Below are 22,692 nucleotides of genomic sequence, written 5' to 3'. Positions count from 1 at the left end.
TAAAAACTAGATATCATTTAAGGCTCTGGAAATGAGGTCACTGTTTGAATACCACTGTGTGAGTACCATTACATTCAAGATTATAAAAAATGAGAAAAAGACAAATTACAGAAGCTTGTGGTTAAGCTAACAATAGAATTGTACCCTTAGAGTAGATATGTAAATTAAAAACACGACATGATGTTAAAATCACTGGTGGACCAAGTAAATTACATTGATATTCTCATTAAAATGCAAAGTTCTGCTGGGAAATCTTGGATCCTTGGGTTGATATGGATGTTACTTTGACATCAACCTAAATGTTACTGCAGGCCAAGCGCACCCTCCATCTCAGTGGCCTTCCCAGTGGCTGCTCAGTGATCTGCACCACATTAAACCAGAGCTTCAGTGACGTAGCAGCTTATTTGCCTCACAATCTATCACAATTCACAGACTGCAAAACCACAATTTTGCAGAATTTGGGTGATGACCCATTAGATGATCAATACAACAGGGAGATTAGCTGTTCTTGTGAATTGTGGGCAGGTATGACTTCACTGTCTTTTTTGGCCAGACGAGCTAAAGACAACTTAGCAACTACAACTTTTACCCAGCCTCCAAACTCTCAGGATCTTTAAGTACTCAAGGGATAGGCCTGATCCACAGAACCCAAATGAAGCTGCCGATGTCTTGGGTCAGGACCCCAGAGAAACCCTCAAATGATTCTCTCTCAGAGAATACTGCCTTTCCTCACCAACGGTTATTGAATCGTGATTGCTACAAGTCACCAAATATCAACAGTAGAGTTGGATGTCTCGAGACCACTTTTACGTGGTCTTGGTCTTGTCTTGGTCTCGCTGTCTCGGTCTTGCTGTCTCAGATCGACATAGTGGTCAGGAGATTTGGAGCCAGCAGTATGACACACAAAGTAACGTTCCATAATGTGTCCTGCGCAAAAGCATCAGCTCTAAGAGCCGTGCTTAGAGAGTGCTTTGTAGTGAATCAGAAGAGTCGACTCCCATTGAGCGAGAGCCGGCTCCTCACTTAATTTCCTTTCGCTGCTCAGCTCTCACATAGTGGCTCAGCTATGCTCCAATCCCTCCACATTGTGGCCAATCACATGCGAGGATATAGGATAATATCATTATGTGAAAAACAGAGAGGGTAAGAGACGCAACAGTCAAGTGGAGCGTGCGTCTGTCCTCTCAGTAAGTGAGTAGTAGAGTAGTAGTAGACAGCGGTGAGGAGGGCTGTGCGAGTGCATCGCAAAAACACATAAATATGCCTGACATCCGCAAACGAAGCAGCATCTGGCTGCAGTTTAAAGACTTTTTTTGTCTCGGTCTCGTCTCGACTTTGGTCTTGGTCTTGTTCTCGATACCCTCTGGTCTTGGTATTGTCTTGGTTTAGGCGGTCTTGACTACAAGTCTAATCGACAGTAATCCACAGCTCTGGTCACCACATCACTGTCAGAGTCGACAATTATGATAACAGCGTATAGTATAACAGGAAGCATATGAGCCAAGGTTGCAACTCTTCTGGATATTAAGGGTGCAGCTTAAGCCTACAAGTGGTCTAATCTATCCTTACATGCTAAATAACCACAAGCAAAGGAAAAACAACTGCTGCCTTCCATTTGAAGCAGAAGCTTTGATTTCCAACTTTGAAAGGTCACACTGTGTCACAAGGGTGTCACAGTGCCCATAAAACTGTAAAACCTGGAACCTGTGCTTTTGTGCATGTGTGACTCATTAAATAAGCCATACACAGAAATGACCATTGCATTGGACTGCTAGTGACCGATGAATGGCTCTACCTAGCTAGGAGTAAAATAGATCTTGTATTTCTTGATATTCTGTTTTTACTACTGGAACTGCGTCAGCTCGAGAATGACGTGGCTTCCATCTCTGAATCCGACTCATGATTTAAATGTAACGGAGCATACATGTGGAAGATGCCACCCTGACTCATTGATGAGAAGGGAGATGAATTGACTGATTAGCGATTTCCAAAAAAGCGATATTAAAAAAAATGCTATTATGCTTTTCAGACCAAGGGAGGAATGTTTCTAATTCAGCGACACACCTGAAAGACCGGCATCCAGACCTGTTCAAAGGGGTGAAGGAGTTTCAGTTTGACATCACAGTATTATCCTTCCTAAATGTTACCATTTTGTTTGAGACAGCTGACACTGCTGTTGTGAAATCAACTATTTTCTGTAAGTTCAGATGCTAGCAGCTGTTAATGTTATACAAGTGCTTAAACTCACATCATGTAGCTAACCTTATATCTCAAAGGAGCATCAATAGGTTACCCAGCAAGCATCCTCACAATTTAGTCTGCGTCCTGTCAACAAAATATAATGGTTAAGATTTTAAATAAGCGGTCTGCGACCACCATTCTAGTAATTTTTTCATTTACTTAAAATTACTTTCCCATCCATCCATCCATCCATTTTCATCCGCTTTGTCCGGGGCCGGGTCGCGGGGGCAGCAGCCTAAGCAAAGAGGCCCAGACCTCCCTCTCCCCAGCCACCTCCTCCAGCTTATCCGGGGGAATACCAAGGCGTTCCCAGGCCAGCCGAGAGATATAATCTCTCCAGCGTGTCCTGGGTCTGCCCCGGGGCCTCCTCCCGGTGGGACATGCCTGGAACACCTCACCCAGGAGGCGCCCAGGGGGCATCCTTGTCAGATGCCCGAACCACCTCAGCTGGCTCCTTTCGATGTGGAGCAGCAGCTGCTCTACTCTGAGCCCCTCCCGGATGGCCGAACTTCTCACCCTATCTCTAAGGGAGAGGCCAGCCACCCTTCGGAGGAAGCTCATTTCTGCCGCTTGTATCCGCGATCTCGTTCTTTCGGTCACTACCCACAGCTCGTGGCCATAGGTGAGGGTAGGGACGTAGATCGACCGGTAAATTGAGAGCTTCGCTTTTACACTCAGCTCCCTCTTCACCACGACGGACCGGTGCAGCGTCCGCATTACTGCAGCTGCAGCCCCAATCCGTCTGTCGATCTCCGGCTCCCTTCTCCCATCACTCGCGAACAAGACCCCGAGATACTTGAACTCCTCCACTTGGGGCAGGAACTCATCCCCGACCCGGAGTGGGCACTCCACCCTTTTCCGGCTGAGAACCATGGCCTCAGATTTGGAGGTGCTGATCCTCATTCCCGCTGCTTCACACTCGGCTGCGAACTACTGGGCTATTACTTTCCCATAAATGTTATTATTTTTTAGATTTACATGTTTGAAATGACCCCCCCAGTTTAAAATGATCTAATCCTGTCCATCGTAATACTATTTAATAATAAAGGAGTAAAGTAATAATGGAATTTATAATAAAGTATTTTATGTTTAAGTACGTGAGATAAATCCCTTAGTATTGGGAGGGACAGTCATGTAGTTCTAATGATATTGATACAAACGACTACATTTCTGGTGTTATGACATTCCTCGTGCACACCTCCTACATATTAGGGCCACTCTTCCCATATTTTATGTCAATAATTTGCCATCTAGCATCATATCTGTCAGAGCATCACTTCTGTTATGCAGCAATCACAATACAAAACAGATTTTTTCACACCCCTTCAAATACTCGAAATTTTGTACCCTTGTCCACTTCAGTATTTCCCCCGTTGCTACCATCTTATTAAAAAGTGGTGAAATTACTCAGTTGAATAATTTGACAGGAGAGAGTGAGAATAGCTTTTCTTCCTGATCTGTAGTGTTAGCTAAGGAAGCTAGCAGCAGCTAGATAATTTCTTTGGTACATTTACAGTAAGTAAAGGTAAGTATTTGCTCTGTGGAGGGAATTCATGATGGCATGAATTTAAAGACTGTGGTCTAAATAAATTCTGAAAATGCTGCTTGACGTCAAGTTTTAAAAACCTGACACCTGAAATGCTTTTCCTGCAGTGTTGTGAATTACTGCTTACACGTGCTGTCCAAAAAAACTGAAACTTCTAATCACACACATTCATTGTTTTTCGAGCGGGTGCTTTCAGAATACACCCTGACCTTTATTCTGTCTGCAGTGAAATCTCTCCTACCTCACCAGATAGTGCGGAAACTCAAGCATACGGGAATGTGCACACAGACACGCACACAAAGGGAAGACACTGAGAAACACAAGAGACTGAACTTGTCCTGGAATTCAGTCCCAAACGCCTTTGAGTGACGTCTGTGGTTTAAAAATACAGAGTTTGCAGAAAACGGATAGGTTACTGCATCCTTTGTGACCTGTCCCTGTTTCTAACTGGTGTTAGCAAGCAATGCTTCAGATTTCCCAGAACCCACCGGGGTTGTGTGAACTGCTGGTCTAGTGCGATGTCTGTCATTTACAGTGTCTTTGCAAAGTCAAAGTGAATGCTGCATTCCCTCATTTCACGACGTGCCCAGGACTGCCTGCATGCATGCATTCGCTGTATCCATCACAGTTTGTATGTGATCTGTGCAACACAGCGCCAAGGAGAGTAACTGAGGCTTGGCTGAGCAGCAGCTCATTCCGTCAGGCCAAGTGATGAGGGTTGTATGAGGAGCAGAAAAGAGTCGCATTCATGAAACTTGGAGAGAAACACTTCTCATGGATGTTTACTATACTACTGCATGCCAGCAAAGACAGATCACATCGACACAGGTCGACTTTTATGCATCTCCTGTGGCTGGACTTTTCTAAATATGTCCATTTTCCAATCATGTTCCATCATTTCAAATCACCCGAATACACGTAAGTTCAAAGTGTGCTCACACTATAACCACACACCATCTGTTTTTTTTAGGATCCTACAGAACCACAAGCACAATCCAACTTTAAAAAGTTCTGATCTTTAAAGGCAGCATCGACAAACTAAAGAGGAGAAAGTGTATAAGATCAAAGAGTGAACGTGGTCATTTATTTATATAGGAGATATTTAAAAATAATAATACTTTTTTTAAAAAACAAAACAAAACTTCAGTACTTGAAATATTTCAGGTTGTAAAACACCATATCTCACACAATGGCATATTTGATTACACCTTCCCTGCCTCATAAATAACTGCTTCTTTCAAACTGCACAACTCCTGTTAATGTTTTCCAAACATGTTAAATATTGTGTTTTTGTATATCTACCACCAGTGCGTGACAATTAATTAAAGACAGACCCACAAGAAGCTGAGCACTTTCTCCTGCGTTCACCTTCAAGGTATTTCTGTCCTTATCCAGATTACCATGAAATCCCTGTAAGACCTGGTCAATCCTAAGCTATCCAGGGCTCTGGGGCAACCAAAACCTCCCCTTCTTCCAGTGGCCTACTTCAACACTAGTACAACTACACCGCAGGCCTGTTTTACCTTCCCTTATGTTTACATCTACTCTTCCTAAATAACCCCTCAATTTTATTACACGTTCTTCCTTTCACCCCCACTATCATTTATCAACTGTAAATCCTCTACTTACAGCACCTGTCATCAGTGTGTTATCTTTACTGTGAACCATGTGTGACTATTGATCAGGTGTGTGTTATTTTTATTCCTCCCTCTCAGTCCAGGTAAAGCCAAAGGCCAGTGAAGCAGAAGGACAGTCTAAGTTGGACGCTGCCCGGTCCAGCGACACTACAGCGTGCTGTAATCTTATCGGGAACCTTTCCATAGCAGTCAGCCCCCCCTCCTTCTGAGTCCAGCCAAATACATGACAACAAGTCCAAACAACAGGCACCACAAATAAGAATCGGGAATCATTAGTGTACAGTAACTTTCGTGCCAGATCCATACCCAACAGTGCAATCTTAATTACCACACCGGCCCCATGGCCTAAAGAGCGGATTAGAATTTGAAAAAAAAAAATGCACTCCTGCTCCGTCTGTAACTCTGCCTGACTCTAGCCCTCCAAAACAGCTTATATGTTAGTAAAAATATCAGAAGTGGTTCTCCTGGGCTCCTCAGATAGCTGGGAGAGCATTAGATAATCACCAGACCCCCCTCCGTCTTCTTCGCCTGCTAAAACAGGACCACTGATGTCACTGTTGCATGAGGGATTAGTGAGCGACACGGGCTGGGGCTTGGCACACAAACTATACTGGAATCACAGACAAACATACACACAGAGACACGAAACGCTGAATAAGGATGACTGCACGCCAACAGAAACATTAAAGGGAGTTTGTAAGAAACACAAAGACATGCGGCCCAGTGTACCCTTAGAAAATATGCAAATACAGAAATGGGGAAAAAAGTTTAACTAGACCGACAGCAACTTCCCGTCTGAAGAAAACTAATATTGTTATTGAATTATTTTAGAAATCACGTTTCCCTTTGTGCATATTTTAATTACCACTGTAAGGACCATTAAAATAAGCTTTACTCCTAATAAAAGTCTAAATTATTTGGGTTTCACGCAGGGGCGTAATTTCCAGGGGGGTTAGAGGGGTTATGACCCCCTCAATAATCAGACCCCACCAATATAACCCCCCCAATAAAATTATGAATTATCTTGCATAAATAGGCTGTTGATTTTCTTTACTCATTTCAGGTATTACCAGCAAAATAGTTGCATGTTTAATCATCTGGGAATTTACCCAGATTTATTTATTTAGACAGAGATATTGACCCCCCCAATGTTTAGTACAAAGTTACACTGATGGTTTTATGACCACATCCCTGGAAACACTTTCAACTGGTTAATTCTCAAAATTCAGACCTAATCAGTTCTGGTGGATGTCAGATATTTCACTGCACCTTTCAGCTGCTTGTATCACTGAAACCTGAGCAGGTTTTTTCTTCTTGCGTACTAACGCTGGCGTTTCAACTGCTTTCTTTAGGAGGCCATTATAAAAGGAAAGATTTTAAAATGTTTATACTTACATACGCTCAATACTGATTTAAATGGAGAACTGGAGATTGCAATTTAATCTCCAGCATGTCATGATGTCATTTACATTTAGAGAGGATTTAGTACATCTAATACACCCTTTTCCATCTTGAAAGTGCATTCTGCACAAAACCCATTTCACCTCATCCAATATTGCTGGTAAATAAATAAATAAATTTATTTGCAAATGCATCGTATCATTAAACAGAAACTGTTTAAGACAACACATGTGTACAGAGAAAATTCTTTCTAGCGATTAGCAGGTATTTCTAGGGCTTGCCATTTTCCTACGCACCCAAGATGCCTGATAGTAGGTAATGAGTGATGTGACGCAATATTGTTAGGTAACCAGTCAAAAAGGTAACACAAAATCTCTCTTAACTTTATGTGACTGATTATTCTTCCCTACACGTTAAGCAGAAATTGGTTTCTTGTACACAGATTGTTGCTACTTAAGGTAGAAAGGCAGCCTTGCAGCTCTTCAACCTTCCTGACTTTGTTGAAGCAGAAATATCTAGAACAATATTTCACAACTATAAGCAGCTGTTCTTGTTGCAATGCACACAGTAATACAGGCAGTCTGTGGAGGAATGTCATTAGGCAGGTGCAACAGGTATGATAAATGGCACGGGTTCTTGTGAACATCACGCAGGAATGTTTCACTTGTGTCACTCCTATTAGAACCATGCAAACATGCTCCACTGTCATCAATGACTTTATTAGGGTGTGTCCTTTCATAGTTTCCACTGAATCATTTTCTACTCTCCTAAAGTGTCCAACAGGCAGTCTTAGAGGTAGTTTCAGTGACTGTTTTCAAACGCTGTTTTTATGAAACCGAACTGGTATGCGCCTGGAGTAATACAGTCTATCTTGAATCAACCTTATCACCTCAAAGCAAAATAATATGAAGCATAAAACCACTGTCAAGTGTTCTAGCAAAGGTTGTGCCAAAGTGTCCTTCTCTGACATGCAAAATTAGATCAACTCGATAGGAGAATCAGAATGGAAAAATTACTTTAATATTTGGGTATATTCATCTTGACCTTTAGGAAGAAAAGGCAGTTTTGACATATCAAAGTTTCCACAACTTAAACTTGAATTTCTCTGGGGTGGGGGTGTTACGGTGGAGCTAACCAATAGTGACTGGCTCACTCCATGTTTTTGAAACTTAGCTACAAATTTTATTTGCATGTCACGGTCGAACGGTTTGGATTACTACAGCTCTGTTACAATCAAGTAAGACTTTGACGGGATCAGTTAGTCAAAAGAGATGATTTGAACTTGCCTATAAAAATCAAAAAGTTAGTCGGGCGTTCTGACTGAATTTCTGCACCAGCCTACATGTGTTGTTACAAGCACGCAATGGACACTGCAAAAACAATGTGCACCATCTACACTCCGCCCCACCGACACTGTTAGGGCTATTTCAACTGAGGGTACAGTGCATCTCAAGAGCAAAAGACAGAATAGACTCCAGAGAGCTCTGCATCAGAGTTAATGTCCCTTTAAACAAAGGAGGAGGAGAGCAGCGCTACTTTAATGGGGTGCACAGCAGGTGAATGAGTGTCTTGTGTGTTTACAATAAGCTGAAGGCCTTTTTGCCTTAAAGCTAGTCAGCTCAGCAATTATTTAGTGAAAAAAGGCAGCAGAAAGAAATCAGTGCCTCTGGAGCACTTTGATTGTAAAATTATTTTTATATCAATTGCCAGGTTTTTGCAATAAAATACCCATCAGGTTTACAATTCAACACTAAATCTAATAATTTTTGGTGCTTTGTATATCCTTCCCCAGAAGGAAACCTTCCAACAGGCAACATTCCTTCAGTTTCTTCAGTATATTCTGGCAGCGAAGACAGCGGTGTGATGAAGCGTGAAAATGTCCAAAGTACTCCAGTAACCAGTTGCTATTAACATGGCTGTTAGCTTTGTTAAGATGATGTGCTGTGTGTGGTTACATCAGGACACAATCACTACGAAAGGCTCCATTCCAGAGCAGATTCACTCCTGTGGACACGGACGCTGTCCAAGACTGATGACACTGGGGTGAACTTTTCCTTTGGAAGAACAATGATGCTGTGTTTTTACACTATGTGCTTTTCATAATCGCTCATAGGTGTGGGAGTGGGACTTCAAGAGATTAATGTGTAATATAGAGGGTCACATGTGACAGTAGTGTAGTATCCTAAACATTCATTCACATGAAGAAAAAAAACAAAAAAAGGTGGTCTAAGCAGAAAATGGTGATAATACTACCAAGCCAACAAATAAACTAGGCAAGATAAGGTTAAAGAAGAGAGATGGCGCAGAACCTTAAATATACAGAAGAGCATTTCTAATACTGTGACTTTTTAAGGAATCTTTATGGACTAGCTGTTGATGGCTGTAATCAGTCCTCTCACAAACAGCTATTTAGTCTAACATAACATAAAGACAGGCTCTAGCCAGAAGTAGCCCGTCTTCTGGCCGCCCCTCTAAAGCTCAACAGTTAACATGTTGCATTTCAAATAAATGGTAAAGTTGTGTCAATGATCAAAGCCAAGAAATACTCCATCACACAGTCCACAGAACCACAGCTCACAGGTTTGACCCTTTGGTTTTGAATCAAATAAGCAAACAGCGTATAATGTGTTAATTTGTAACCTTTAAGGGCGCCGCTAGAGGTTTCTAAAGTGTCAAACCTGTCCTTTAAATCCTTGTAAATGGTTTTCTGTTTGAAAATGTGTCACAAGTTAAAATGCAGCACTCCAATCATTAGGCTCACGTTTGCCACAACATGCAGAAACTATTTCACCTGCCCTGCCATGCCTCAGTGAGGATGAGCATAGATACTTTGTGCATTCAGTATACTGCTATTTTATGTACAGGCAGGAGTGTACTTCACTGAGAATATCACATTATTGTGATTTTTAACATTTTACAATAACGTATACTATAGTTGGTCATTATCAGTTTTATCCAATAAGATAACATTATCTCACTTCTGCTTTTTTTTTTGTCTTTGCTGCAAAATTAAATTGCCAGGCATATTAACATTGTCGCTAAATCCTGATGGAACTTCTGCCACATGACAAAGTCAGTCTGCTAGCAGTCGGATATCAGTCTGCAACTGAATGGGGTCAAATTGGTGATTTGCAGTGTAAATGGTCAGAAATCTTCCATTTATTGCCCATCTACATAGACAAAAATTTACAAAGAGAAATTTAGCAGAAATTCAAATTGAACTATCATATTTGTGCTCAGCAGCCTTCCTGTTCAATAAAAATATATCCAGAAGACAACCAGCTACCGGAAGTCCTTTCGAGTTGTGCTCACTGATAAAAACTGATTCTGATGGAAGGATGTTGGAAACCTGCCTGCATTTAAAAATTAAACAACAATTATTTGCACACCTTCAACAATCTCTCTGAGAGTGACTGCAGTCAGTCCAAGTCAGATTGCAACTGTTTTGCAGAAAGGTTGCCTCATACCAGGCCAGATGAGCAATAGCCTTGGACTCAAAAGCAGTCATGAGTGCACAACACCCTCAATCTGCGGACAACCATGGTTGCGGAATGTGAAAAAAAAAATTCAACGCAATAAACAGACAGTCACCGATTTTTTTTTTTGTAGATGCAAACAGGCTGCTGTCCCATTTCTACTCGTGTGATGGAGCCGTTAACTTTCTCTGAGTTAGGAAGTAGTTTTGTCAAGCTAAGTGTTTCCAGTGTTGGATAGTTTTTCGACAGAGCCGATTTGATCAAAATTTGCTCGGCTAACAACATCTCAGGATGATGACACATAAGATAAGCCCTGTTGTTCATAGTATTCCCAGAGTATTTTAATTTCCTTAATAAATATCTATATTTGATTTACGTGTATCAATGTGATATTGCCACGCAAAATATACTGCATCAATTTGTTTCCCCACACCCTTGTCTGACCGCGCAATTATTGTCAAATAACTGTGATTCTGCTGCACTACGAATATTGGAAAGTTAAGTGTGAAGTGAAAAAGAAATGATGACGCCTCATTCTGCTCCATCCCCATGAATAAATATGATCGACCGATCAGGACAAATGACATCAGTGATAGTTGACACCTAAACAGTCAACAGACCAAAGCAATCCTAAAATAATCTGTTTCCAGCCCAGCCAGGCCTAAAAGTCTGGATGCTTGGAGAACAAGTGGCATGACTGCATAGCCAGAGCAGATGCTCAGACCTTAGAAAGCCCAGAAGCTGGGAGAGGCGCATTCAAGGAAGAGCATGAAAGGCCACCAGCGGACCAGGGCCCACTCACAGCTACATTCCTGTGAGCTCCTGGAAGAGCGAACAGAGAGCGCTGCAGCAACATAAACACTTGTAGCGCCTCGTTTTGGAAGAATACCATTTCAGTAATCTCATGAAACTGTCACATGCCGACCTTATGATACTAAATTCTAAACCTGGAGGGGGAGCAGAACAAGCTTTGAATGTGGCCTTGCTTGTTAAGACCAGTTTTAAAAAAAAAAACAACAAAACAAGAAAAACAATGGGAGGGTCTGTTTCACAAGTACACGTAACCCGGTATACACCCCACAAGTAAGGAAGTCCTGTGAGATGAAGAGACCCACTGTAGCTACACCTAAGGTGACAAAGAGATTTATCATTTTATCTTAATTTAATTTAACACTCAGGGTGACACTATATGAAGTGTTGTGAGCTGCTTAATGTTCAAGAACAGAGTGGTTGTGGGAATTAAAATGTATGAATACTGTAGTACATTTGGCCCTGAACTCTTGGATATCTAACGCTATGCAAACATGGTTGATAAGCACTAGAGCGCCCTATATATCAACCAGAGGAGTGTGGTTGTGCCATGTGCCCCATCTTGCCTCCTCTGAGCTCCTTCTGCTCATGTGCTAGTGGAGATAAATGACATAGCAAAAAAACCAAAAAATAAAAAAAAATTTAAAAAAAAATCCCCCCCTTGCTGCCCCCTTACTGCCCTTGCAGGCACTCCAGACAGGAAGGGAAACACAGGGACACTGCAGCTGACATTTTGTTTGAATAAAAGATAAAATAAACTTATTAAAGAAGCTTGCAATTTTCCTTTTTCATGCCAAAGTTTAAAAGAAAAATTACTGCAGAAAAAGAAACGTTAGCTTGACATGTGGGGGAAATACGTATGCGTCCTCGCCTGCCAAGAGCTCAGTTTCATATCAGTCAGTTAAATGTGAAACTACGGTCACAGGCTGGTTGGCTTATCTTGACACAGGGACTGGAAACAGGGAGAAACTGCTCATCCAACTCTGTCCAGATGTAACCAAACCCATTTACCAGCACCTCTAAATCTAACTGATCACCGAGTTTGTTTTGTTTTTGTTTGTTTAAATAATGCTTTATAGCACAGGAACTTTGCCCCAGTGGGATTCAAACGGCCAGCTGTGGCAGCACGCCAGGGGGGAGTGCCATGCTCTGGGCTATAAAAGACCACTGTACATATACGCATGACATCTTTGATAGACACGGATAAACACAATCCATCATTTGATCCATACAGCAGCTGTAAAGACAAAGAAAACAGCATGAATGCTGAAGTCAACTGAACATAGATGCTTCTGAGGCTGCTCAGAGGGAGACCAGCAACTATTGTGCATTCAGTCGTGTGCGATTGTGGCAATGAAGGCAGTCAGAGAGAATTTGAAGAGTATCACCTAAGAAGTAAAAGGTATATAATTTAAAAAAAAAAGAAAAAAAAAAAAAGGTCCATGTCTGATAGCCAAAATGAAAGACAGAGAGAAGGAGCCCATATCAGTCTCTTTCCTCTCAGGCAGCAGAAAAAGCACAGTGGATTAATTCATCACCATGCGAAGCCTTTGCCCTCCTCTGGAATAAATTACCCAATGACTCTCAACTTGGACTAAACACACACAAACTTGGCCATAGAGAGCTCGCACGGAAACGACAGGAGCGAATACTGACAAATGCAGACAGTGTGCTCAGGTCGGCGGTGGTTTCAGATAAGCAGCAGTTAAATGTTTCTCAGCCGACAGGAAAGAAAACCTCATGTGCCCGGTCGCCCGCGGGGATGGGAGGGTTAAATGACGAGGGGGGAGTCTGAGGTATAGCCTGAGTGATACCACTTATGCTAATGCACGCAGAGGCTGGAATCAGGCAGTAAGCAAGATGGCATTGCTTTCCACACACTTGTAAGCTTAGCACCCTTTACTGCCCTTTTTCATTCATACTAAGAGGTAACCGTGAAGCTGATTTTACATTTGCTGATCTGGGAGTGGGGGCTACTTGATTTCCTTATGTGGGGGGCAATCAGACTGGAAAAATCAAGGCCAGATAAATGATGTTGTGTTTGGCTAAGGCCTCTCTTTCTCTCTGTTTAGGCCAACACACACACACACACACACACACACACACACACACACACACACACACACACACACACACACACACACACACACACACACACACACACACACACACACACACACACACACACACACACACACACACACACACACACACACACACACACCCTACTATCACAGGACCTTGTACTTGAGCCTTATCATCACTAGAGCAGCCCAGATGGTAACGTACCCTTGACAATAACTCACATCACACTCCCAAACTTCTATTGAGTCCTTCTCACGCTGTAGATGCCTGCACATGTTCTGATCCTGCCTCCCTCACTCATATGTAGATATAAAACAAAGTAAGCAGAGGTACAGCGCAGATTTCACATTTGCCTAACACAGTTTTGCAATGAGCTAAACGTGTACACTGCTGTACTTACTGCCAGTTGTGTGTTTATTTGAAAGAATATTATTATCCTTCAGGGCACGAATGCGTGTGTTCTGTTCAGAATCACAGTGATTCAAAGCCGAAGCCCAGAACATATAATAATAAAACAGAAGAAGTATTTGACATTAAATTGTAGTGATTTATATGTCAATCCAATGTACTTATAAAAAAATAAATAAAATAGGGCTGTGTCACATGAAATGATATGAAACATTCATCATCTCAGGGATCTATTTTACAGTGTAAATGCTTTCTTGCTCATTAGGTCTATTCTTCCAAATATTTTCTGAATGAAATGCAAGAAATGAGTGCTTTTCAATGATATTGCCTGAAAAACTGCTTTATTAAATCAAAGTGCTGCAGGTGTCTGTTATTGGTCTTTTTTTTTTTTTTAAGAGACTCCCCCCCCCTTTAAAAAAAAAAGAAAAAAGCTACAACAATCAGAAGTGGTGTGGATTCCCGAGGCTTGAATGCATCATGGCGAGCTAACGCATGTGTGGTTCTTAATGAAAAGCAACCATAAAAATACTTTTTCTGTCCATTGTGGTAAAAATAAATCCGGCCGCTCTCTCAGAAAATGCGCGGCGGATCTCGGCAATGACACCTTACAGAGCAGGAATTAACATTTCCAGCACAAGAAGATTTGTATACCATTAGTCTAACTCAATCAGGGAACTAATTCAATCAGAGTCACAGTGGGCGTTTTGACGTGGGGGCATCTGTCACACAGACTTCTCACTGCATCCTGGGGTGACATTTGGCCACAAAATTCAGCTTGACAGAGGCCCTCAGATAGCCCGCGGCCTGTCGGACAAGCGCACACTTTCCCATAAACACACAGATACACTGCTGCACTACTAAATTCACAACATCCCACCTTCTTCTTCTTTAAACCAACGCTTTGTGCTTACAGACGCCTGCAGATCTACACCAAAACAATACAGTACAGACCAGCTTTGACTGCATCATAAATGTGCCACCAATGGACTCTTCAGAGACACGATGACAGCTCCCAACGCTATATTGCTCAAGTTTTTATGCTGACGAGATTACGCTTTTAACCAGCACAAAAACATAAAAAAAAATGGATCTTTATGTTTCAGTTTGCTGCAGATAGTTACACCTATCTGACCCCAAAACGCACGTCTTAATCTGAATAACAGAAATTGTTATGTGCATGTGTAATCTCTTACACAACAAAAAGGCCAAAAACAATCATCCTGATTAGAAACACCTATTTAGTCCCTGAGTGGAAGCAGGCACGGCCTGTTTTGTTATATTTAGTGTAATTATTATTGGTCCAATACACAAATGGGACTGTTACTTTTTTTTGCCAGTGATGAAGCACTTTCAATGAGAGACTTTCTGGTGTAATCCTACCGCCATCCTTCTCATTACCCACTTTCCCCACTTGTAGCGCAAAGATCCCTCTGCACGGTCAAAGTGGGTACTGATAGCTGTTTGTGTAGGTTTTTGTGCATGAAGTTTAGACAGCAATAAGATTTCGCAAGAGAGGACATCCTACTGAAAAGCATAACTGGTGGAAAGGTGAAACAGAGGCCAGAGCTAAGTCAGCTGAAAACAGCTGAAAGAAGCACGTTTGACAACACATGTTGCTGCCTTGTGCGTAGATTTTTTAGATCTGTCAAGTCCAGCACTTCACAGAGTAGATATTTAAGGACTCACACACACACACACACACACACACACACAAAAAAGAGTGCAACAAATATTTGCGTCATCCTGAAACCTCAAAGAGAACAACACCTCAGGGTAGCGCGAAGGGCTTTCGACCCTATGACCTTCCACTGAGCGTGGCCTATTTCCTCTGAATTCAGAAAAGCAGCAAAATTGCAATGCCCTGCATGGAAATGTGTATTTGCAACAGGTCATATATTGTAGTGACTGTGCCTGTTGGTCTGAAGAGTCAGATTTCTAATGGCTTTGGAGTCATCCCCTCTCCCGTCTCCATGGATTTGTGTGTATTCCTTCTTTAATATTTCTATTCAATAACCTTTTTTAAGTAAATAGACTGTAGTTTATAGAGCAGAGGTTTTTTGTTGAACAGCTTTAGACATGCATATACACAAGCAACTGACTCTCTCACACACATAGATACACACATGCATACATAGTGGATCTGTGTCTGTGTAAATGTAAATGAATGTAGAGTCCCTCACCTTGCAGCTAGGGGGTTTTAGGGGTAGTCCAGAGGCAGGATTTCCTTGATGCTGAGTGGTATTAGTCTGCTGGGGTGAGTGGGAATCCTCGGACTCTTTTCCACTGTGGTAGACCACCCTATCAGAGATATGAATACTTGAAGCACAGCCCATGCTTCAACCCACTTCAGCCTTTTTTTTTTTTTCCTTTTTGCGCAAGTGCTTTACTTTGAGGCTACAAGAGTGTCATTTGCCCTCTTTTTGTAATCTTAAAGTCCACTCTTCCTCCTAAGGTTCATACTTTTTCTTTGTTGTTTAAATATAGGCTACATATATATAAATATATATGTAAATATCATCTAGGCCACAGCAAAGCCGGTTCTGCAATTGCTCTAACACAAGGCATGAATAATATATTTTTCTAACCCCCACCCCCGACCAGGAAGCTGATTTCCTCCCTCTGTTTTTCACATGAAGTTAATTGGAGAGCTTCAATCAAAGCAGCTGTCTTGTCCTCGAAAACTTGGATTCCGTTATTCTTCCGCTGCTGAGATCCCCATGGACGATTTATTTTATTTTTTATTATTATTATCCCTCACTCCGGCTCCTCTTCTCGCCTTCCTCGTACCACATCATCATTTTCTCATTTTTCTCTCCCCCCCCCCCCTCACCCCCCCTTCAACTTCAGTGTTATCAAGTAGGCCTAAGACACACCATGCAGTTCCCCCCTCCCCGGCCAGCTTTCATGCAATAGTTTTATCCATTTTTTGCGGCCAAGGTTTCATGTGTAGTCGTCCTCCACCACCTCGGAGCCATCAAAAACGATGCCTTCTCTCTCTCTCTCCCCCCCCCCCCTGTCCTCTCCTCTCCTTCTCTTCAACAATCCGGTTGCCCACTTCAGCTCAAGACACGGGCCCATAAACCGGTTCTCACGACACTTTGCTCCAGTCCTGAGCGGTTCATCATCAACAGGCTGAAATATTCACACTGCAGAGCGTTATTCTGGCCAGTGGCTCCGGTGTCAAACAAGCTTCGTGAAGCATACTGCCCGACACAACACTCCATTTATCAGCCCCAAATCACCAATTTTAGGACGCGGAGAAATCTTGGTGGATGGCTCGCAATCTCCATTCAGGCATCCGCTGGCCGGCTGAGGATGATCCGACTGATATAAGAGCTCCAAACCCGGGTGCAGTAAAGAGTGTTAGCAGGCTCCGCGATTTTCTGTCATTCTGGAGGAGGAGGGAGAGAAGAAAAAAGGATGTAAAGGCTGTCAGAGAGTAATGTTGTGAGGTACCACCTCTGGAGAATGCGATCGCTCTGAGAGAGAGACACAGAGAGGGAGAGAGAGAGAAAAAATCTTCCCCCCCCCCCCCAAAAAAAAAGGACCGCTCCGTGTCCACAAGTTTCAGATCCGAAATCGGGCACGGCAGGATTATTTGAGGTTGTCGAGAGCGGAAGTAAGGCAAGATCGAGCTACATAATGCTGATTTAATGTTTGTCTTTTCTCTGCCTTTTCTGGCGTTTGCCCTTCCAATTCTTCAGCACTGCTTGACAGCGGCACATCCAATAAAAGCACCCGCAAGGATTGACCTACAGCCTTTACTGACGTTAATGCAAATGAGCTGCGCGCAGCCAATCAGAGGCGCGCTCGGCGCCGCTGGGCGGTCCTCTGCTTTCTGTGGGAACTTTGAAAAGAGGAAAAAAGAGCCCTGGCCAACCAACGCTGAGCTGGCTGCAGGTAGCCTTACCTTTATTTATTTATTTATTTATTTATTTCATTTCTTTATTCAAAGCACGTAGCACATGCAAACCGCAGATACTGTGGCTGTGGATGAGTATGTCGCCCTGCTGAATCTGGGAAAACACATTTACAATTTTTAATACACAGGAAAACGCTTGAATGCACATAATGAAGTTGAAGTCTATGCAAATATGTCTGAAAACACACACAAAACACACTAATGTATATCTAAATCCATTAAAAGGCTCTGTAATGAGAGATTATCACACTGACGTTGTTGCTGATAATGAAATGTTAAGCGACCATGGGGCGATTTTTTTACATTTTTGGTTAATATGATACACATTGTGCCACATAGTTTATAATAATTTTTTAAAAAGTAAGACCAACTATCACAACTTTAAAGAATTTATTGCGTTGCTTAAAAAAAAAAATCCAAATATGTTTTTATATTTATTCTTTTATTCTCACATTTTACACTTTTGGCAATGTTTGTTCCTGATGAGCTGTTTTATTTTGTGAAACTCATTCGCTCACCTCTTTGGCAAGCTTCACTAACTCCGCAGCACTCCACAAAGCATATTTAGGGACTAAAAAACAAAAACAAAAAAAATGCAACAAATGTCTGCTTCATCCTGAAACCTCAAAGAGAACAATACCTCAGGTTAGCGCGAAAGGCCAGTGACCCCACGACCTCCCACTGAGCGTGGCCTAGTTCCTTTGAATTCAGAAAAGCAACAAAATTGCAATGCTCTGCATGGAAATGTGTATTTGCAACAGGTCATATATTGTAGTGACTGTGCCCGTTGGTCTGAAGAGTCAGATTTCTAATGGCTTTCAAATCATTCCCTCTTCTGTCTCTTAGGCTTTGTGTGTATTCCTTCTTTAATATTTCTATTAGATAACTTTAAAATACTCAAGTACTTAAAGGCACCCGACACAAGAATATCATGACCATAATATGGTCTGGTACTTGTGTAGGACTTTTTCTACTCAATTTTAGCATTTCATTCACCAAAGTGCTTTTTTCGATGCCTAATTATGTTGCCGACATGGTGTATCTGATGCCCTCGTGTTGGCTTTGTTCCTACATCATCGTAATAATGTTGGTCCAGGATCAACATCGCAACTTTACTGACCAATCATGTTGTTGTGATGTCATAACTTTGCAGTGTGTGTGGGGTGTGTGTGTGTGGGAGGGGGAGTATTTACGTGTTTTCTTTATTAAAAAAAATATATATATATATATATATATATATATATATATATATATATATATATATATATATATATATATATACTCAACAAAAATATAAACGCAACACCTTTGTTACTGCTCCCATTCCCCATGGGATGGACGTAGAGACCTAAAATTCATTCCAGATACACAATATAACCATCCCTCCCAAACAGTGGTCACAAATCAGTCCAAATGTGTGGTAGTGGGCACATCTGCCATATTGAGATAATCCATCCCATCTCACAGGTGTGCCACATCAGGATGCTGATCTGACATCATGAGTAGTGCACAGGTGTACCTCAGACTGCCCACAACAAAAGGCCACCCTGAAATGTGCAGTTTTGTCTCACAGCAAAATGCCACAGATGCCACAAGCAATGAGGGAGCGTGCAACTGGCATGCTGACAGCAGGAATGTCAACCAGATCTGTCGCCCGTGCATTGAATGTTCATTTCTCAACCATAAGCCGTCTCCACAGGCGTTTCAGAGAATATGGCAGCACATCCAACCGGCCTCACAACCGCAGACCTCGTGTAACCACACCAGCCCAGGACCTCCACATCCAGCAGGTTCACCTCCAAGATCGTCTGAGACCAGCCACCCAGACAGCTGCTGGAACAATTGGTTTGCACAACCAAACAATTTCTGCACAAACTGTCAGAAACCGTCTCAGGGACGCTCAACTGCATGCCCGTCGTCCTCATCGGGGTCTTGACCTGACTCCAGCTCGTCGCCGTAACAGACTTGTGTGGGCAAATGCTCACATTCGATGGCGTCTGGCACGTTGGAGAGGTGTGCGCTTCACGAATGAATCATGGTTCACATTGTTCAGGGCAGATGGCAGCTGAGAATGTCCCAGTTCTTGCATGGCCAGCATACTCACCGGACATGTCACCCATTGAGCATGTTCGGGATGTGCTTGACCGGCGTATACGACAGCGTGTACCAGTTCCCACGAATATCCAACAACCTCGCACAGCCATTGAAGTGGAGTGGACCAACATTCCACAGGCCACAATTGACAATCTGATAGACTCCATGCGACGATGTGTTGCACTGCATGAGGCAAATGGTGGTCACACCAGATACTGACCGGTTCTGGGTCCCCAGACCCCCAATAGCGCAAAAAACTGCACATTCCAGGGTGGCCTTTTGTTGTGGGCAGTCTGAGGTACACCTGTGCACTACTCATGATGTCAGATCAGCATCCTGATGTGGCACACCTGTGAGGTGGGATGGATTATCTCAATATGGCAGATGTGCCCACTACCACACATTTGGACTGATTTGTGACCACTGTTTGGGAGGGATGGTTATATTGTGTATCTGGAATGAATTTTAGGTCTCTACGTCCATCCCATGGGGAATGGGAGCAGTAACAAAGGTGTTGCGTTTATATTTTTGTTGACTGTATATATATATATATATATACAGTCAACAAAAATATAAAAAAAAAAATATATATATATATAATATATATATATATATATATATATATATATATATATATATATATATATATATATATATATATATATATATATATATATATAACCAAAAAAAACACCCAGCACGCCCCTGCGGGCGGTTTATCCTTCAAGCTCGGGTCCTCTACCAGAGGCCTGGGAGCTTGAGGGTCCTGCGCAGTATCTTAGCTGTTCCCAGGACTGCGCTCTTCTGGACAGAGATCTCCGATGTTATTCCCGGGATCTGCTGGAGCCACTCGCCTAGCTTGGGAGTCACCGCACCTAGTGCTCCGATTACCACGGGGACCACCGTTACCTTCACCCTCCACATCCTCTCGAGCTCTTCTCTGAGCCCTTGGTATTTCTCCAGCTTCTCGTGTTCCTTCTTCCTGATATTGCTGTCATTCGGAACCGCTACATCGATCACTACGGCCGTCTTCTTCTGTTTGTCTACCACCACTATGTCCGGTTGGTTAGCCACCACCATTTTGTCCGTCTGTATCTGGAAGTCCCACAGGATCTTAGCTCGGTCATTCTCCACCACCCTTGGGGGCATCTCCCATTTTGACCTCGGGACTTCTAGGTTATACTCGGCACAGATGTTCCTGTACACTATGCCGGCCACTTGGTTATGGCGTTCCATGTATGCCTTGCCTGCTAGCATCTTGCACCCTGCTGTTATGTGCTGGATTGTCTCTGGGGCATCTTTACACAGCCTGCACCTGGGGTCTTGCCTGGTGTGATAGACCCCAGCCTCTATGGATCTTGTACTCAGAGCTTGTTCTTGTGCTGCCATGATTAGTGCCTCTGTGCTGTCTTTCAGTCCAGCTTTGTCCAGCCACTGGTAGGATTTCTGGATATCAGCCACCTCCTCTATCTGCCGGTGGTACATACCGTGCAGGGGCCTGTCCTTCCATGATGGTTCCTCGTCTCCCTCCTCTTTCTTGGGTTTCTGCTGCCTGAGGTATTCACTGAGCACTCGGTCAGTTGGGGCCATCTTCCCAATGTATTCTTGGATGTTCCTTGTCTCATCCTGGACTGTGGTGCTGACACTCACCAGTCCCCGGCCCCCTTCCTTCCGCTTAGCGTACAGCCTCAGGGTGCTGGACTTGGGGTGAAACCCTCCATGCATGGTCAGGAGCTTTCTTGTCTTTATGTCAGTGGCTTCTATCTCCTCCTTTGGCCAGCCTATTACCCCAGCAGGGTACCTGATCACGGGCAGGGCGTACGTGTTGATGGCCCGGATCTTGTTCTTACCATTCAGCTGACTCCTCAGGACTTGCCTGACCCTCTGCAGGTACTTGGTGGTTGCAGCCTTTCTAGCGGCCTCTTCATGGTTCCCATTTGCCTGCGGGATCCCCAGGTACTTGTAACTGTCCTCTATGTCTGCAATGTTGCCTTCTGGTAGTTCAATCCCCTCAGTTCTGACTACCTTCCCTCTCTTTGTTACCATCCGACTACACTTCTCCAGTCCGAACGACATTCCAATGTCATTGCTGTATAGCCTGGTAGTGTGGATCAGTGAATCGATGTCTCGTTCACTCTTGGCATACAGCTTGATGTCATCCATGTACAGGAGGTGGCTGACAACTGCTCCGTTCCGTAGTCGGTATCCGTAGCCAGTCTTGTTAATGATCTCACTGAGGGGGTTCAGGCCTATGCAGAACAGCAGTGGGGACAGAGCATCTCCTTGGTAGATCCCGCACTTGATGGTAACTTGTGCTATGGGCTTGGAGTTGGCCTCTAGTGTTGTACGCCACATCCCCATTGAGTTCCTGATGAAGGCTCTTAGGGTCCCATTGATCTTGTACAATTCTAGGCATTCCAGTATCCAGCTGTGGGGCATTGAGTCATAGGCCTTCTTGTAATCAATCCAGGCAGTGCACAGGTTGGTCAGTCTGGTCTTGCAGTCTCGGCTGATTGTTCTGTCTACCAGTAGCTGGTGTTTTGCACCTCTGGTATTCTTGCCAATTCCTTTCTGTGTCCCGCTCATGTATTGACCCATGTGCCTGTTCATCTTAGCCGATATGATGCCTGACAGGAGCTTCCATGTAGTACTGAGGCAGGTTATTGGTCGGTAGTTGGAGGGGACCGGTCCCTTCTTGGGGTCCTTGGGGATCAGGACCGTCCGGCCTTCAGTTAGCCATTCCGGGTGTCTCTCGTTAACTAGCAGCTGGTTCATTTGTGCTGCCAGACGCTCGTGGAGTGCAGTCAGCTTCTTCAGCCAGTAGGCGTGAACCATGTCGGGCCCTGGTGCTGTCCAACTCTTCATACTGGAGACCCTTTCTTGGATATCTGCCACTGTGATGGTTACTGGGCCCTGTTCAGGGAGGTCGCTGTGGTCTGCCCTCAGATAGGATGAGGGACCTATGGATATATATATATATATATATATATATATATATATATATATATATATATATATATATATATAAAATCTGGTTTGCTAGTGATCATTTTTTGAGAGCATTAGCTAACC

General features: G+C 43.2%; 1 protein-coding gene across 1 annotated transcript in view; it reads right to left on the bottom strand.

Annotated features, from left to right (window-relative positions):
• Positions 1 to 17,343, bottom strand: part of pde8a (phosphodiesterase 8A) — a 51,786-nt gene extending 34,443 nt beyond the window's left edge. The window contains exon 1 of the mRNA XM_080884849.1: positions 15,785 to 17,343. Coding sequence (XP_080740975.1) covers positions 15,785 to 15,937 — 153 coding nt within the window. The 5' untranslated portion in view covers positions 15,938 to 17,343. The remainder of the gene's footprint in view (positions 1 to 15,784) is intronic.
• Between the last annotated feature and the right edge of the window lie 5,349 nt (positions 17,344 to 22,692).

The sequence above is a fragment of the Rhamphochromis sp. 'chilingali' genome, assembly GCF_963969265.1.
Source record: "Rhamphochromis sp. 'chilingali' genome assembly, chromosome: 6".
NCBI classification, from domain to species: domain Eukaryota; kingdom Metazoa; phylum Chordata; class Actinopteri; order Cichliformes; family Cichlidae; genus Rhamphochromis; species Rhamphochromis sp. 'chilingali'.
The sequence above is the reverse complement of the archived record's forward strand: the minus strand, read 5'-3'. Positions and strand labels throughout refer to the sequence as shown.